Here is a 19,311-nt window from a genome sequence, read left to right on the forward strand (position 1 = left end):
CTACTCAGTCTGTTTATTCTCAATCTCTGTGCATGTCTCCTCATTTTTCGAGATACACTCTACCTCTCCACTTCTATAACACTTCTATCTCTTCATATTCCTCTCTTCTCTATTAACCTTCACTTCTTTTTCTTTTTCCCTTTTCAAATCTCTCTTCGTCTTCTTCACCATGTCGACTCCTAACACCCGTTCTAAATCTAAACACTCTAAAAACCCTAACACATCCTCTTCTAGTTTGAAACGCCAAAGAACTAATCCTGACACCTCTACTCCAATGTCACCCGAGAAATCTTCTCAGCCTAAAACTTTGTCAAAACCCATTCTTAAAGAACGACTTTGTGATCTTGATTTGCTTCAACAATTTGGGGTTGTTGATTTGTTTTCTGCTCTGGGTTGTGAATCTTTTTTATCTCCACCGGATGTTATTTACCCTTCTCTGGTCCGGGAATTTTATTCTAATTTCACAATGATGAAGGATATATGGTTTATTCTGAGGTTCAAGGTGTTCCGATTGTTTTCAATGCTAATCTGTTATCTCGAGTTTGTGGCGTCACTTGTTCCGGTGTCTGTCCGTATACCACGCATGTAGCTTTCATGGAGATTCCGGGACTGCAGTATGAAAAATAGCTGAAAGTGATTCTTGGTGAAAACTTTGTCGGTACCTCTCTTAAGCCCATGGTACATGATCTTACTCCACTTGCTTTATTGCTTTTTAAATTGTTTCACACCAATATTTTGCCTCGTAAAAGTGGACGTGACCGCGTCACTTATCAGGATGTTGTTTTAATTTCTGTTTTCATGACTAAAACCCCCTGTGATATTGCTTCGTTGATTATCAAGTACATGAGTCATTGTGCGTCTCATGAGTCTATGAATTTGTCCTTTCCTGCTTTGTTGACGAAGATATTTAGACATTTTTCTATTGTTTCTGAGGATGATGACACTGAGCCAGTGTCTAACATGTTTGATCTATCTGTCTTTTCTGCTAATAATATTGAGGTTATTAAGTCTGGTGTTCTTATTTTTAGTGAGGGTCATAAATCTTTTGGTTCATTTCCTGAGTCTCCTCACTATATATCTGATCCTGATCAAGAGGATTCTGTTTTGTTGAACTCGTTATTGTCAAAAGTTTCTGAAAACAACAAGCTTTTAGAGTCTCTTAAAACACAGTTTGCTTCTATTGAGTCTCTGGCATCCTTGACTTCTCAAGTCAGTATGATGCGTGCCTCCTATGAGATGTTTAATAAGTCTGTCACTGCTTCTCTTAAGTCAATAAATACAATATTGGAGATTTTACATGTCCATGATAAGAAAATGAGTAGGGCTATAGATTTTGAGTTTGGTGCGCTGCATGAGGGAATGGTTACCACTGCCAAGGCCTGGGAGGAAGAATTTGTCAAGCTTTTCTATCAACTTGGTACAGAAACCAAGTACATATCTCAGCAGGTCTCTACTCGAAGCATGCCATGGCACCAGAAAAAGGACTGGCTTGGTGATATGACTCTGGCCGAGATTACCTCCTCTTTGCCCCTGCCTGAAGTTCCTCCACCTGAAGCTTTTGGGATGACTCGTGCTGAATATCGCTTATATATCTTGGAATGGCTCTGCAAAAGGGATGGGAAAGCTCCAGATGAAGGCCAGTTGGACAAGCTCTTCACTGAGTATGGTGCTCCGCCAGCCTACCACAACAAGGGAAAGAGAAAGACTCGAGATTCTGCTCCTGTCGAAGTTGATGATTCTGACTAGTTTCTCTATCCACCTTTTATGATGTTGAGGGGGAGAATTTTTATGCTTGTTTTATGTTTTTTTAAGACGATTATTTCATCTGTTTGGTTTTTGTTGGTTAAGACTTGGTTTTTATCTGTGATGATTTTGGTTTGGATAGCACTAGTTTATGTGCTGGATTAAATCACTACGCCATAGATGGCCTATCGCAATGGTTTAATCATGCGTGTTACAAAATTATGTTACCTTAGCTATGCTCATCTTAGCCTACCGCAACGTAGTGTTTTTGATGTTACCATAGCCTTTGTAACATGTTACGATAGATTCAAAGTGTTACATACGGTAACATGTGGAAACTTATGTTACAATAGGGTGTTAATGGATAAAAAAGTAACATTTTATAAACAATTAAATATATATAATTATTTGACTTCAAAATTAATCTGTTTTGATAATATAATTAAACAATAGTATTAATATTAGCTATGATTGCTAAAATATTTTTTTTGTTAAATTTTGTAAATTGCACTATATGGTAACTATAATTTTTTATTAATAAAAATTTGAACACTATTTAAACTTAAAAATTTATTAAAAATAAAAAAGGTGAAATTAGCAATGTTGGGCTCTGTTGGGCTTTCTATCAGGCGGGCTACAGTAGGATTAAAACTTTTGGAGAAGCGGCAATTTTTTAGACAAGTCAAAATTTCACACTCTCCTCTCTCTCGGTTGCTCTCTCTTCTCGCTCTCTCTTCTCACTCTCTCTCTCTAAGTTTTCAATTGAATCGAATCTAATCGTCGATGGACATACTACCTCACAGATCGATGATTCGAGCTAGGGTTTTATATTGATAAAATCTCTCAGATTTGATCTTCAAACTAAACTAGGGTTTTAAATTGGAATTGGGGGTTTTTTTATTTACTGCGAATTTGTGGTCAAATCAGCTTGCGGTACTACCTCTCTCTCCCCCTCTCTCTATGTGCCTCTCTCTCTCCCCCCGCTCTTTCTCTCCTCTAATGATGTATATTTTTGGTTTAATTAATACGCTCTAATTAAAAAAATAAAATTGGGCATTTTTGAAATTCTAATTAGAAATATTTTGTTTATTTTCATTTTGATCCTGTTGTGGGAAGGCAGCCACAAATTGAATGTGTTACTCAAATTCTGGTGCATTCAGGCCTGGTTAATTCTCTTTTGCAGATATGTTTGTGCCCCCTAATTTTTTTCTAACCAAATTTGAGAAGTGATATTCTGACATTTTCTCGCTTTTTAGATGTTTGTTGAGGAAATGATGGAGTTAGTTGAGTTGGATGTGCTAAGAAATGCACTAGTTGGATTATTCACCAAGACCACAATATTTATAGGAAGCTCAGGTTCAGCAAGTTTAAGGGATTCAACTAACAATCTTTATCTCGTGTATCTTATTGGTCGTTTTATTTTTTATGAGGTCGTTTTATGACAGACATGTCACATATTTATATGAATGTGTGATACTGACACATTGGTTGATTAACATAGATACTTATCTGTGTTAGTGCTTTCTCCGGTAGAAATGCTCTTGTCGTAGCTATTTGCGCTTGGATCAGAGTATTAGCTAACAAATCCTGGCTCTTCTTCATATGTGATCAAGTCAATTTTATTAATTTTAAAAGTATTAGTCATTAAAATTCTAGACAATCACAAGATATACATATGCATTAGGCGAGAGTCAAGTGTCTGTTAGCTAGCTATTAAACAGATACGACCCTACTAATAAATAGGGCTTTAATATTTAACAAAGTCAGTTCCTCTTTCTTTAATTATTGGTGAAAATTAATTAAATATTAAAAATACTGATATCACCATTATTTTCACAGATTATCAGCATTCATGGATTCAAATCGCCGCATAAAGTTAAAAAGGTAAGCTGATTTCATAATTATACATACTTACATATATGTTCATATATTGATTCCTTCATTTCGTGTTAATTGTTACTCTGTGTGTGTGTGAAAGATCGGTGAATTGTGGTTCTGAATTATTGGTAGGAGGTGCTGATTGATGCGGTAGACTCGATTAAGCTGATGGATCTGACTCGCTCCATTTTTAATGATGATAACGTGTCATCTAACGTGTTTATCACTTCTCAGGAGGCAATTAAGGACCTAATCTGCCTTAACTGGATTGAATGCTCTGTGACTTCCTTTAAAACGGTGAACTACGACCTGATCAATCTTCAGAATGCTAGTACCTTTGGTTTAAAATTGTTTTCAATAAAGAAGAAGCGGACAAAGATGATCAAATCCAAAGAAGGAATTCAACCGGTTTGCTCATTAGCCTCTGGTGATCAGTGTTCTGTTGCTAAGGGGATCATCAACATCGCTAATTGTGTTGTTGCTGATTATCGCAGTTCGTCTTCTTTGTTGGTAAATTACTTGCATCTTGACTGGTTCTGTAATTATATTTCTTTCTGAATAATTTTATATTCGATATTGATAATGTTCCTGACTTTGAATAATTGATTTCCTTATTATTGGGCTACTCCATTCACTTGCGCTTGTTTTAGAATGAAACATTTTCAGCTGGTAATTTTTAGTCAGTGATATGACTTCTGTTGATACTTGATATTTAATAGTAATACGCATATAGTAATCTGCTGGTGTTTTCGTAGTACAGATTGAATGGAGTGATGATTTAGATCTTATGAAATATATCCCCTACTAATAAATTCTTCTTTGTGAGATTGTATTGTATTGTAACAAAATTATACATACAATGATGTATATTACATTCATTCAAAACTTACTACAAAATTAATATAACTAAAAGTTTTATAACATATTATCAGGGAAGCTCTCAATGAGGTTCCACTTTTAGTAAAGAAGCTTACATGTAATGTTTTTGAAAGTTTAAGGTTGGCTACAAAGTTGTAATTTATATTAAAATTACATAGGCCATATTTTTTTTATTAAAAGATACGACCCTACTAATAAATGCTTCTCTGTGAAATTGTTTTGGAACTTTGGTCTTCTTTTGTATGGCCCTGGTTCTTTTGCTTGAACGTTGCATGCCAAAGCAAACAGTCCAAAACATAGTGATAAAGGTACACACATCCCCTATGATTCTATATTCAACTTGTTAAAATAATTAGATATCTTGTATAAAGAGAATTATATTTGAAGTACTAATAATAATATGTTCTGTTATTGCAGGTTTTGTTGAACCAAATCGTACTTGGTCCATGTGTAATTGTTGTTGTTTTTGCTTGGAATAATCTATGGCTAGGAAAGCTCTCTGAGCTTCCCAATAAGTACCAAAAAAATGTGCTTCCTATACTTCTATTCGGTACAAACTTGTTTTTTATGGCCTTTGTACTGTAATGGTTCCTATGATATTGTATATTAACATAATATTTTCTGGGATTTATGCAAGATTTAGCTTTTGGATCCCTGTTAGTGCATTGAATTTCTGGTCTCTATAGGAGGCTCAGCCCACCTCACACACTCCTCAAATGTAGTCTCGAAGTTTAGATCTTCCTTATGCATTACCAGATATTCGGTACCATCACACACATCTCTGTACTTATCTAACCTTGTATTCGTCGAACAATCCCATAATAACTCGAGTGTTGAAAATGATTATCATAAAAGGGCGAGTAAATGGTGTCAACAATTTTTCCTAAACCAGAGTTAGTAGCATCATCAAGTTAAGGCCAGAGTGCTTGTGCCAGGTTTTAAATTGTGGTGGTTCTCTTGGGCTCACCATCAACCAAACCCAGGCTTTGCCTACTACATGCAATGTTAAAACTCAAGACCTTAGTAGTTGTAAAGGTAACAATTCACTTATACAACCTGTGTTGACTGAGATTCTATTCGCACTTGCAGGAAATACATATATTATCAATATATAGTTTTGTTGCTTACTTATATTTGATTCCATCTTGGTAGCAGACGGTCTGAACAGAACTCCAGCGAGAAACCCAGATTCAACCAAAGACGCACCTCCAGGTAATTCAGTTTTAACATATCTTGTCAATCCACATGATTTTGTATCTTGTTGCTATCGGTAACAGTACTTTTCTCGCCTTGTATACCATTAGAGATTCTAAAAACATGTTCTAAATATATGATTATTAACTAGTTATTATTTAAGAAACAGGTACTGGTTCATCACATGGAAGCCTCAACAATTTGGCAAATAAACCAGCCATAATCCTTGTAAGCAAATAAACCAGCCATAATCCCAAGCCATACTGCCAACACCCAAACTCTTTGCCAGTTATCATGTACGAAGTAATTAATATCTTTATATGGTCTCGAAATTATTTGGTCTATTACAATTTGATGCTGCATTGATTAAGTAGGTTGTTTACTAAATTATGAACCATATTGTCATTACTTTTGACCACATTAATGTCAGAATTAAAAGAATCTTTTGAAATGTCTGTTCTTCTTATAGAATGACGCAGTCCTAAAGGCATGTGCTAAGCCACCCAAAACTGCACAGATGGACAATGAGGGATTACAGTCAAAGAAAGAATGATTTAGTAGTACACATCAAACTGTGGTGTAACCTAAAGGTAACAATGCCACTCATCAGCCTTGCCATTCTTCTTTTCTGTCAAATTTGTGTTGTCTAACTAATTTGTGCATTGTTATCTTTGAGGTATCTTGCAGTTAGGGACATGCTGGTAAAGGAGGACACTTAACAAAAAGTGGACCAAACGCTTGCGTCTGAAGTCAAGGAGAATGTGAAGAGTTTCTAGTGTTACTATTTATTAAGTTTATCTTTTTTTTCTAATATTTAATAAAGAACCTGAACTATTTTGTTTAGTTAAAATAATTGTTGTTGTCGTAGTTTTAGACATGTGATGGTTTAAATGTTTGAGTTAGTTTGGATGTAATACATTTTGTGGTATGTAATGATATTTTGGGATTGTTCGATTTTGAATAGCAGAATTTCATGTAGTATTGCTTTTTACGTATGAAAAACATGTTAATGGTATATATCTTCAATTTATAAAGAAATCATGTCAAATTAATATAATACAAATTATTATAAAAAATGGGGCCCACATTGTTGTTGTCGTAGTTTTAGACATGTGATGGTTTAAATGTTTGAGTTAGTTTGGATGTAATACATTTTGTGGTATGTAATGATATTTTGGGATTGTTCGATTTTGAATAGCAGAATTTCATGTAGTATTGCTTTTTACGTATGAAAAACATGTTAATGGTATATATCTTCAATTTATAAAGAAATCATGTCAAATTAATATAATACAAATTATTATAAAAAATGGGGCCCACATGTGGGCCCCACTGGCGGGCCCCATTTTTTTGAAAATTTTGAGTCCAAAGGTAACATACATATTGTGATACTATAGACATAGATTAATGTTACCTTTGACAACTATTGTAACACAAAAGTGAATGTTACAGCAGGGCAAAAGTAATGTTACCTTAGGAGTCAAAGGTAACTCGAAAAAAAGCAACTTAATTTTTATGTTACCATAGGCCTTTTTCTGGCTGTGGTAACACTTTTTTGGGCATGTTGTAACATTTTCTTGGTGTTGCTGTAGGCCATTTATGGTGTAGTGAATGTTTAAGGTTTTATGACTTTAAGCACTGTTGGTTGCTTGGTTTTTAATCTTGATTTTTAATCTTATTTTTCGTCCCATTTATTTACCTGTCTCATTTGATAAGTCATATGTTTCATTTGCATATTCACATGATTATCAACTGATTGTTGCATATATACACTGTTATTATCTAACATATTGCAACAGGTGATTAAAGTGTTTTTGATAGGGGGAGCATAACACTTCTTTACCCTTGGCATCATCATAAAAGGGGGAGAATGTTAATCCGTGATTTCTGATGATACATTGAAGAAGTCTACAGCAAGTCAGTTTGTTAGTTAGTTAGATAAGTATTAGAGTTTTATTTAATGTTAACTTAGTTAACTGGATAACCTTTGACTTATCTTTTCAAAACAAACTCTATTTTGGATAAACCTAATCTATTTTAAATAACCAATCTTTATCAGGTTTATCTCTTTCAAGAAACAAACTAACGGATTACTGGTTTATACTCATTCAAATATTTCAAACATAATCTTATCTTTTATTATCTTCAAAAGAGTTTGAAATACAATCTATCCGTTACATGTTTTCTATATATAACCGACTTGATGTTTTTCAGAAAACACAACTCTCTGCACTTTCCATCTTACTCTTTTCTGAGAAAAACACTCTCTTGATTACATACATTGCCTATCCAATTAATTAAGAGATATAGTCAAGTTAAAATCTTTCACATTCTATTCTTTGTACTCGAAAGGTGTATTGTATCACTTGTCCCGGGTTGTGGGAGGTTGATTACAAGATCAAGGCCAAGTAGTTGTGTGCTAGGTAGCTGTGTGCTAGGGAAAGATTTCTTTCAAGTGGGCCAAGTTTGTAATTAAGGAAAGTTTGTAAGTACCTTGTTTTAAGTGAATATAATACATTCTCTATGCTAGTTGGCATGGAGACTTGGATGTAGGCCATAGATTATGTATAGGGGCCGAAACAAGTGAAAAACTCTTGGTGTTCTTGCATTATTTTATTTCCAGCATTGCACGTTTCAGTTTCTGCAATTTACATTCTGCTGTTAAATAGGGTCCGTCTCATTTAGATTCAGTCTGTCTCATTTGCAATAGAGACTGTCCCATTTGTGAACAGTCGTACTTTAACTGTAATTCGATTGTGCCTGCGAATTTCAGAAACACTGTGTTCATCCTCTACTGACATGTCCATACTCGGAAACAATCATCAGACGGGTACTACAGGCTTCTCATGTTAAGCCCTGTCTCGTAAAATGCGGGCATTATTAGCTATCAACTCGGGGAATCACATTGGCTCTTATGTTAAGCCCCCTGTCTTGTAAAATGCTGGCATTGTTAGCATTGCAGGTTTTTAACTACAGATACATGGAGGCAAAGAGATGTTCTAATCACAGGCTCACACCTGAAGCTTTCATAGCACTAATCACGCCTGATATAAGGATGTACAACTTCTCCCTCCACTTGGCTTCAAAAGAGCCTTCAAAAACTTTCAAGACAATGTTATATAACTTCTTACTTGAGCTACTGTAGCTTAGTAAGCCAGCTTTGCTTTGTTTTACCTGTAACCTTAGCTTAAGAAAAACACTTGATTTACCATTTTACAAACTATCATATTAATCACAACTGGGGATCAATATAAGAAAGTATTACCTTTTTCGGGTTAAATATCAAAGTGGTCACTTAACTGAAGATTATATATCAGTTTAATCATCAAACTTAACGGATATCATTTGAATCACTAAAGTAATAATAAATATTAAGCAGATACCTCAAAATATGTGCTCGAAAATCAAAATTTATTTTATGGAGTTCTAAACTTTTTTTTTAAATCTTATTACAACCAAATGAAAAGTTATGAATTCATAGTATTTTAGATGATTTTTTGAGATTTTTAAAATTTATCTACTAATTATTTTTATTTAAATAAAGCAAATGACTACAAAATTAAAAATAAATAGTAAATAAATTTTAAAAAATCTTATTATATTATAGAAAATACTAGAATTCATACATTTTCATTTGATTGTAATACGATTCAAAAAAAATATATAGAACTCCATAAAATAAATTTTATTTCTCGAACACATATTTTGAGGTATATGTATGATATTTATTATAACTTTAGTGATTCAAATGATACCCCGTTAACTTTGATGATTAAACTGATATATGACATTCAGTTGAATGACGACTTTGATATTTAACCCTATAAATCTCTTGTTGATAATAGAAAAAGTTCAGAGGCATCTTTTTATATATTGTAAATGATGGGCTATGTTTAAGTGGGCAAGGCTTAAAGGTCGAGGTCCTTCTTTCGGTGTTGATGATGGCTTATTTTATCATTTCGGATTAAATTTTTTTATTCTAATACAACCTAGTACTATATGTCTAAAGTGAGTGTTTATTTAATCAGAATGTTAGTTAGATCTTAGAGCACTAAACAATTTACTAATATGTACTCATTATCGTCCATTTCACTATTTGAACCACTAAAGCAGATTCCCAGTTTAACACAGAACATAGGTTGTAGTGTAATGTAGGTCTGTTATCCGGGCTCGGTTGAAGTGTCCAACATGGATTTTCAATTTCAAATATTGAATTTCGGCATTCTACAATATATTTTGAAAACGAAAAGGTCAAGACAACTAAGGATTCGATAGTTTCATTATTGTAATAGTACCAAACATATAAACCTAAATTATAAACTCTTAACTAAATTAACAAAATATGCTCTGGAAGAATCAGAATGGTATTATTTTCAGAACCTTGTCAATAAGTGTGTATAATAACCATTTCAATACAGGAGATTGAATAAATTTACAAATGCTTAAATGAATACAAGAGCTTTTTAACTACTTACACAGCACATGGTCTTGTCATGTAGATGTGCTCAGGAGAGCCCCTTGGCCTCTTTGACTTGGCTGACAAAGAATGTGAGCGAGCTACACTGCTAACATCAATTAATCTTCTCCGCGTTTGTGTTCAAAATTTATAGGCTCTGAAGCACATGGTGTGTTGTATTATGTATGTACAACTTCCCATGTGCCAAAGCCAAATTAAATGGTTTTGGATTGTAGCAGTCCTTAAGTGGTGTGTGCTTGAAGGTTTCAAAGAATTAGTCTCGTAGTTACCAATTTACTGTTACTTGCTTTAGGATGTCAGTTATTTTAGCTGCAGATCACTTCCACAGAAAGTTTCTTCATTATATTAGGACATGGATCTCCTCCAAACACCCCAGGTGTTACTCCCACTGAGCATGCATTTTGACCAATGCAATTCTGCAACAGAGAAAATCAGAACAGATTGTTGAAATTAGCACAGAGTAGTAGTACAAGATAACTTCAAATAATTTCAAAGAATGACTCTACTCTCTAGAAAGACTCTACTCTCTAGGAACTAGTTTGTTATAATTATGAACTTGTTTGTAAAAGTGTAGTAATTTATATGAAAGAGTTGTGTCAAAGTTGGTCATCCTACATGGCAAACAAAAAAAAGTTGGTCATCCTACTGATTCTGATATGTAAAGCCAGTATTTTAACTTCAAAAAACATGTGAGATTAGTAAGGCCGAGATTTATTCATACCCTTTCAAAGATGTCATAAGATTTATGTGCATGACAGCTACCCTCGAGGAAGCTTCCACATGCACCTTCTGGTGTTCCAAAACTGGCAAACTTGATCGACGTGATTTTCTGACCAGGTGCGCACCAGAGGTGGGCTTTTGGCCTTAAAGGTTTATTTACTTTACCGGAGTGCTGCATTTGCCAATTCATTAGGGTTGGTTGCCACTCGTAGATATCAGCACATACACTTGCTAATTCTCTCTTCACTAAAAAGATCCCAAATGGAATACCACCCAACTCTTCGAATACAACCAACAAATTTCCTGTTGGCTTCAACCAAGAACGTGGTATGTGATACCTGAAATCAAAATCCTCATCAAGTCAACTAATATGATCACCTGGAAAATAAAGAGAAAAGTTTCTAGCACGTAGTTTGCACTTACCATCTTTGGGAAGCCTCACCGCAATTACTGAGGCACTTCTTCTCATCATACCAACCAGCATAGCTACAACCACTGCAAGTACCAGAAGCTTTGTATGCAGGCCAGTGGCGTCCAATGCTTCGACCATTTATCCAAATTTGGCCTTTACCCATCGTGTTCATATCTAAAGCAAGAGGCTGGTCTCCTTCTGGAGTTTCAAAAGTCGTCTGGAAAATGAAAGAATATGTCAGCATCACAGCAGTGAAAATATGCCAAACTTATCAATAAGTATTGTATTGGCTTTAATAAGTTGTTGGATGACTGGGTACATAGGTATGCGTTAAATCTCATTGCTGAGAAATTGAACATAGCTAACCTTGTACCACGTTAGCGGTTGGTCTTGAGCTACCAAAGAACCTTCAGCCCACTCTGTGCTTGAACTTCCACCTAGTGAGTGAAGACTTAGGGCTTCTCCATTTAGACCCACCTATTCACAAAAATGAAGTCAGACACATTGTTCTGCATAGTATTTTGGTTAGTAGTAAGATCATAAGACAGACCTTGTAAGACCAGTTCTGCCATGTTAAGTCCCTTCTGCCTTCATTAAGCCCATAGAGTGTAACTGGTCCTAAAACTCCAGCATTCCATGTCTCGAAATGTGGACCAACATTCTGTAACCAGACAGAAAATATAGAATTAGTAAACTTTCATTTATTAGGTTAGCAAACACAATCCCTACTCTGTGCTGCTTCCTTTTATTCTCCTCAATGAGTGGCTGCACTAGTGTGGCAATTGTCTCGTGTGTCTTACAAGAGAGAGGATAACTTACAGGAAGTCCAACAGCAATGCTTAACAACGAGATCTTGTTGACCCCGGATCTCAAATTTACACCACTACTGAAAGTTATTTTCGGGTTTTCTATGCTTCCATAGACAGTTCCTGTAATAAATGAAGAAAAGTGCAACAGATTTAACAAATTAATATGAAAACTTTCAAGGAGATGTGACATTGCTTCCCTGTGTTGAAAATGAATAAGTAACAGAAGAATATGCTAAAAACTGTCATGCGTTGTTATTTAGAAAATCAAAAACCAATCTTTTAAAATGAAAATAATATATGGAGTTAAGCATATCACTAACAGTATCATTTCTACTTTTTCAGCTTGAAAGATGTAACATTTATAATGAGTATATCACACTTCATACTAAACAAAAGTAATACAGTGCAATAAAACACACCCACAAAGGTCTAGAAAAACTGCACACCTGTTAGGTGATCGTTAATGAAAACATGCAAAGCATGCCCAGCTGAAAAGACTGTTAAAACAGGCCACTCTCCACCTCTCAGAAATCCTTCATCAGAGTCGATCCTGACACTGGAGGATGAGCAAAAAAGAAAGGAGATTTTAAATTAAAAATATGATCTATGGATAAAGGAAAAGATAATAAAACCATGCGAAGGATAACACTCACTCTGTCATGTACCACAAGTAATCAGAAACATCTCTAGTGGTATTTATTTGTTCCAGCAACCCAACTATTGTAAATGTATTGTCTGCATAAGATGTTGTCTCATCATTGTATGAATGCCAAGCCAATGGTCTGCCAACAGGAGTCATCTTCATTTGTGCACTTTGCGCACTTATCTGTAAATTAAAAAGATATGTAACAACACAGTGAGATTTATGAAAGGTAGAAGAAATACATTGGGCTGCAATGTATACTTTTTGCTCCAGTTGAAGGTTATGAACTAAATGAAGTGCAAGAAGTGTTTGAAATACAAGAGGTTCTTTCTAACCCTTGCTGTGTTATAAACAGTGTTCTTGCAGTCTGGGAGGATGCTGATAGACCAAGGAGGTAAATTGTAATGCATACTATTAAAAGCCACTTTAGCAAAAGAGCTTTTGTCGTAATTTGCAAGGAATGCAGCACAAGCTCCTGATTTCGAGTTGAAGACACTGGCCTGTACACAGAAGAAGATTTTAGAATTCATGGTTCATCTAAAATTTTGAATGACTAATTAATTTGGATAGCTGTTGACCTCTTGATTGTTGCCTAGTGGTGTTCTAATGGGATCTTCAGACACTAAAGCTGGCTCACACAACTTTATTGCTCTATGGAGATCTTTTAGATGACCCCATTTAGGTTGCCTTAGTAAGCCTAGATACAGACATGAAAACTTATTGTCAGCATCTTACGAATTGTAAATGTTCAAAGCTGAGCACAAATCAATATATTCAAAGATAAAAGCGACAAAGACTCTGCAGAAGACGGAAAGACTTTCTTCATATAGTTAAAATATTTTACAAGTATAAGTACATTCATCTTTAATAATAATGGCAGGTAACCAGTATATCAGTCAGATTAAACCAACAGTTCCATAAGTCATTTGCTTTGACGTAGCAACTATCATGAGTTTGACCATAATTTGTAGTTATCTCTCTGTAATATGTATATAGGTATTGTGGTTGAAAGACAATGGTAGCAATTCTTCTTGCCTACATTGCTACTGATTAATTTTTAAGCTTTCAGCTTTGTAGTATATACATATATTTCCCAAAACAATTGAAAATGTAGCACACCGACACTGAAAAGATTAATTATACTTCACCAAACACAGTAGAAATAGCAAAGTTTCTCCCTCTTATTTTTCAAAAGATAGATGCAATCATCTTCATCATGAGAAGCATGAGTGCAATCATCTTCATGTTTGGCTACATCTTTTTAGGAAAAAATCAAATTAAATGAAATGAAAAGCTATCATATAAAATGTTCCTGCCTAATTCTTTACGGCATCAAAAAAGTGGAGAAAACAATTTGACTGATAATGCTATCTTGCATTCTTACCAAATTCATCAAGAGGAGCATCATAGTCATAACTAGTAGCAATAAATGGACCGCCTGCTGTCCTGCCAAAGTTCGTTCCTCCATGATACTGGAAGCACAGAAGCAAATATCCAGATATCGTTAGATTTAATTGTTATATGGTAGAATTGCGAAGCACAACATCACTTTAAGTTTACATACCATGTAATAATTAATGAAGGATCCACCCTTCAGTATAAACCTTGCAACTGAAAATGCCAAGTCTTCAGCTGGACGGTAAGGAACTGCACCTCCGAAATTAGTAAACCTACGGTAGCATTAATAAGATATGATTTTCGGAGATTACCTACAACTACAAGCACTCTTATAAAGTCATGGCCCTCAAGTAAAAGGTACAGACATGATAAGTAAGTTTATTTGCAAATTTACCAGCCGGTCCAGTTTTCAGTCCACATCTTTGGTTTATAATCCTTATTAGGAGAGAAGTAGTCACAGTAGAAACCATTGCAAGCATTGATCTGTATATAACAACATTGTGTTAAGTTGGATTATAAGCATGTAAATAGAGTAAAATAATCATACAAAAAAAGTAGATATAAGTTTGCAAGCAATATAAACAATCCATTGAATGTCTTAAATCTAAGAATATTAGATCTAATAATATGTACCCCGGAGATAAGATAAAAAGAAAATAATATTGTTTATGCATTCTATTTACGATAATTGATAGCATACATGTTAACATAAGACATGGCAACTTAACTATCTGTCAATCATCATGCTTTTGAAGGCCCGTGAATAATTATGAAAATCGTGATACATGACAAGGCCAAATCCCTTCATGTGAAATAACTTGATTTGTGTTTTGACCACAGAAACAAACAAAACGTCACCAACTGAGTTCTCCACGGGGAAGGGAGACCATAACATGAAAACCATCAATTTATAGGCATCAAAAATGACACAGAAAAAGGTGAAAATCATTGCAAAAAGCAGGGAGACATACAGTGGGATCAGGAGCATCGTCTTGCTTGCACATAACCCACGGAACTCCTGTATCTAGACCAACTGCCATCTGGGCTGCCCATTTAGTATAAGCTTCACCAGGAGCACCAAGTTCATATTCTACGGGTCCATATTCATTCTCAATCTGTTGTATATGATATATGCACGCAAAAAAGTAATTCTCAGAATCCATCTTTCTCGAATGAACAACTATACATTTAAAGCAATTTACGACATACTGGAGCATCATGTGTATTTACGAGTTACGACATATCAATTTGCTTGCTGACATATTTTCTCTATGTATTTATTGTTAACTTTTTAGATATTGATACAATGGCCTTGACCTCATTATCATCAGGTTAGCAGTCACATCTGCCAACTCATTTATAACAGAGTAATTGGGCAAAAAACAAAAAACAAAAACTGATGCCACATTCTGGAAGCAAGAGTACTGCTTTTTTGCATAAATTAGTAACAATTTTTTTTTGTCAGGACATAAATTAGTAACATTAGTGATTAATAGAAATCGGAATTTTGAGAAAGAAATGAATTTTTCTAGTTTAGTTACCTGAGACATTATTATTGGACCCCCTTGAGTTTCGTATAACTCCTCTGCTTTCATCATATTCACTATCTTTGTTGTGAACTTCTGCATAGCATCCTTCATTTACAATTCATTCACATACAATTAGTACAGTCATTAAATAAAATAAAAAGTTGAAAAATTAATATAAAGAAAATCGGGTCTAAGACTGAATGGATTTTCGAACCTTGAAAGGTCCATTATCTGTTCTGAAACTGATCCCCGGAACATATTTCAACCAAACAGGAAAGCCCCTGAATTGATCAAGTCAAGTGCACATGTAACTATTACTTCTAATAATATAAAAGATAATTACACATAAAGAGTTGCAGTTCTTTTATAATACCCAAAGTTCCACTCAGCACAAGCATAAGGACCAATCCTAAGATGAACATAAAGCCCTGCTTGCTGCACTGTCTTTATAAACTTTACCAAATCATATCTGCCCTCGAAATAATACTACAAGCCAAAAGAACCAAACTTTAGTAAATAAAATATGAAAAACTGAAACAAATTAAATTTTCCCAGTAAGTAATAACAAAGATTACTTGTCCAGGTTGGGGCTCATGCCCATTCCAAAAAACATAAGTCTGGATCACATCCAAACCTCCTTCTTTTGCCTTGGCAATAAGATCTGGCCACATCTATCATAACCCAAAAACAACAACAAAAATTGTACCTTAAAAAAAACTATCACATGAGTTTTATAAAACCCCCAAAAAAAAAAATTGTAACTTGAAAACTATCACATTCTACAAACATTCAAGAAAGCAAAACACACAGTTGAAGTACATTGAGGTACCTCAGGAGTGCTTCTTGGGTAATGAATGGATCCAGAGATAAGAATTCTTCTGACACCATTAACAACAATGGCTTTATGATCATAAGAAACAGAAGCTGTACTAAAACAAACCCATGAGCTCAAAAACACCACCAACAGGTTCCACATTACAATCTTCAAGTTCATGACTAAAATAATCAAGATTTTTGCTTTCTTGTCATAAAAAGAGGACTGGCAATTCTCCACTGTTTTTACTTGCTTGCACTTTATTCTATTCTTCTAGGACAGGGAGATAAGGAGAAAGTGGAGAAAGAAAAACAAGAGATGTGTGTAATGTGTGTGTGTGAGTGTGTTTTTTTCTAAGTTATGGAGCTTCCCCCTTTTTTTTGTGGAAAGAGACAAAAGACAGCACGGCTAAAGGAGTATAGCAAGTATAAGTGTGTCCCTAGTGGCTTTGAGATACTTGCATTTCACCTTGCCTTTATATACTAAACTATTTTATAATGATCAGAACTCCTTAACTATCAATGGATGGAAAAATCAACAACTGAAATTTTTCGAAAACAGTACTTATTTGGTTTTCCGGCAAACGATAAGCACGAAATTTATAAATTTTAGTTATATTAATTAATATTTTTTTTGTGTAGGCAGGCAACCACCACCATTAAAAAAAATGCGCATATTATATATCCATGACAGCCGATAGAAAATTAGATACTCATTTTAGGAAGAGCAACATAATATTTAGAAGAGAAAGTTGGGTCCGAGGCCCCGAGAGTGTACTCAACAAATTATCTAATAACTTGTTTGGAAAACTGTATTTTATTTAGAATTTTGAATTTGATTAAATAAATTATTTAACAACTTGGATTTGTATTTTATTTAAAAACATTCAAATATTATTATAAATATGAAAATATGAAATAACAACTCAAATCCTGTTATTTGAAATCTCTCATTTAAAATAAAATGCAAAATTACAAACGCTCTCTAAGTTTAAAATATTTTGTTTAAAATTTTTAATAACAAATTTGTAAATATAAACACAATTCTTATATTCACGAAAATATTAATATACTATATTTTTCTTTTTTTAATCTCGTGACATGTCTTCTAAGGTTGCCCGACAATTCCATTTTAAAAAATAATTGTTTTTTAAAATAAATATTTTTTTTAATGAAGGATATTTTTAACTGTACTTTCACTTATAGTAAACATTTTTAAATATGAAACTACTAATAAATTTAAATATAATCTTTAAACGAGTTTAATTGTAAACATTTATAGTATTATTATTGTTACAACGAATTAATTTCAGGCTTGTGTTTCCCGAATTTATTAACCGTGTGTGCCCGGATACCACACACATTCTGCTCTGGCCCAGGACTCGTGTTTCGTATTATGGCCGGCAATAGAAATGTCAATTGTTGTGTAGTAATCTCGTTGTTGTCTTTATGCTTCTTCTTGTTTTGTTCATAGCTGAAAAAAAATATAGAGTAATTAAGCACGGGTCTTGTTAAATATTTATATATTTTTATTTCTATTTTATATAATTTTATTAAAATTTTATATAAATAATGATTAAATAATTATATTTTGATTGTGTATAATTTAAGTTAAGTTCAAATAATATAAATAATATATGATTTATGAGATCTACGTAAATGTTTGTTATTAGTGAAATTCAAACCTAAAAACTTATATATATTTTTATAAATAATAATATAAATATTTTTTATTAACGAGATTCGAAACTGAGAACTTATATGTATCTTTATAAATAATAATATACATGCTTGTTGTTGACGGAATTCGAACCTGAGAACTTGTATAATGCATTTTTTTAGATTTTGGATCTAACGCTTCTGATTATTTGATGAAGAAAATGTAAAGATCGAAAAAAATAACCAAAATAAGAGATTAACCAAATTACAAATTATAACTCATCCCGTTATTGTAGTATAATATAATATAAATATATCTGCTCTTGTATTTACGCAAAAGAGTCAGACATTTTACTGTTGGATCACATGGAGTAATCAGCTGGTCATATTTTGAAGTGCTTTAGAGCAACTACAACGTTGGCATGAAGGTCCCAATTTGGATCTAGTCCAAATTTACCCAATATGTTATAAATCTAATTTCAAATTTGGACCAATATTAAAATAATAGTTTTTAATTTTTTTTATTTAATTTTATTACATATAATTTTGATTTTAGATATTTATTAATGTAACTGATATTTATTAATGTAATTAACTAATATTTGAATTCATTATTATTTATTTATAATTTTATACTAATAAAATACTAAAACATAACTAAATTAAAAATGTTTGCATTTCTTAAATCAGAAATAAGAAGGCTCATATTGCGCTTAGATATGCACTAATTGAGTATTTGTGGGAAAAATATATTAATTTTGATAATTAGTATTAATAAACAATATATTAATATTTAAATAATATTTGTACTCTTATTATTTGAATACAATGTTTATTATTAATGTTTTTATTATAAAAATAAAAAGTAAATTTGTTTACTATTTTTAATATATATATTAAAATTTTAATTAGAATTACATTACTTGTTATTAATTTTATATTTAAAATAATACATTTAATTAATAATAGTAATAATCAAATATTAAAATAAAATTAAATATCATACAAGAATGAAATGGTTTTTATTATAAAAGCTTAAATATTAAAAAAAATTATTTTATAATTTGGACCGAAATTTGGACCAAACTGTTGGAGTTGAAGAGATGCTCAGTCCAAATTTGGACCGAAGTTGGGTCCAAATTCGGTCCAAATTTAGA

At 33.2% G+C, this 19,311-nt stretch overlaps 1 protein-coding gene and 1 long non-coding RNA gene across 2 annotated transcripts; one reads left to right on the forward strand and one right to left on the reverse strand.

Moving 5' to 3' along the window:
- Positions 1-4,716: 4,716 nt before the first annotated feature.
- Positions 4,717-6,446, forward strand: LOC141664127 (uncharacterized). Its single transcript, XR_012551846.1, has 7 exons — positions 4,717-4,808; positions 4,918-5,050; positions 5,138-5,535; positions 5,656-5,712; positions 5,864-5,990; positions 6,164-6,284; positions 6,382-6,446. It is a non-coding gene; the product is annotated as an uncharacterized LOC141664127 (long non-coding RNA).
- A 3,596-nt stretch (positions 6,447-10,042) lies between these two features.
- LOC141664300 (beta-galactosidase-like) lies at positions 10,043-16,934 on the reverse strand. The gene is made up of 19 exons (XM_074470219.1): positions 16,512-16,934; positions 16,258-16,353; positions 16,056-16,168; positions 15,897-15,963; positions 15,695-15,787; positions 15,125-15,268; positions 14,548-14,636; positions 14,320-14,425; positions 14,140-14,227; positions 13,334-13,452; positions 13,091-13,255; positions 12,766-12,938; positions 12,559-12,668; positions 12,123-12,232; positions 11,854-11,964; positions 11,670-11,780; positions 11,315-11,520; positions 10,893-11,229; positions 10,043-10,587 (listed from the first exon to the last, which is right to left on the reverse strand). The coding sequence occupies exons 1-19, from the start codon at positions 16,674-16,676 to the stop codon at positions 10,477-10,479; spliced, it is 2,514 nt and encodes an 837-aa protein (XP_074326320.1). The 5' UTR covers positions 16,677-16,934; the 3' UTR covers positions 10,043-10,476.
- Between the last annotated feature and the right edge of the window lie 2,377 nt (positions 16,935-19,311).

Source organism: Apium graveolens, chromosome 6 (genome assembly GCF_009905375.1).
Source record: "Apium graveolens cultivar Ventura chromosome 6, ASM990537v1, whole genome shotgun sequence".
Lineage (NCBI taxonomy): Eukaryota > Viridiplantae > Streptophyta > Magnoliopsida > Apiales > Apiaceae > Apium > Apium graveolens.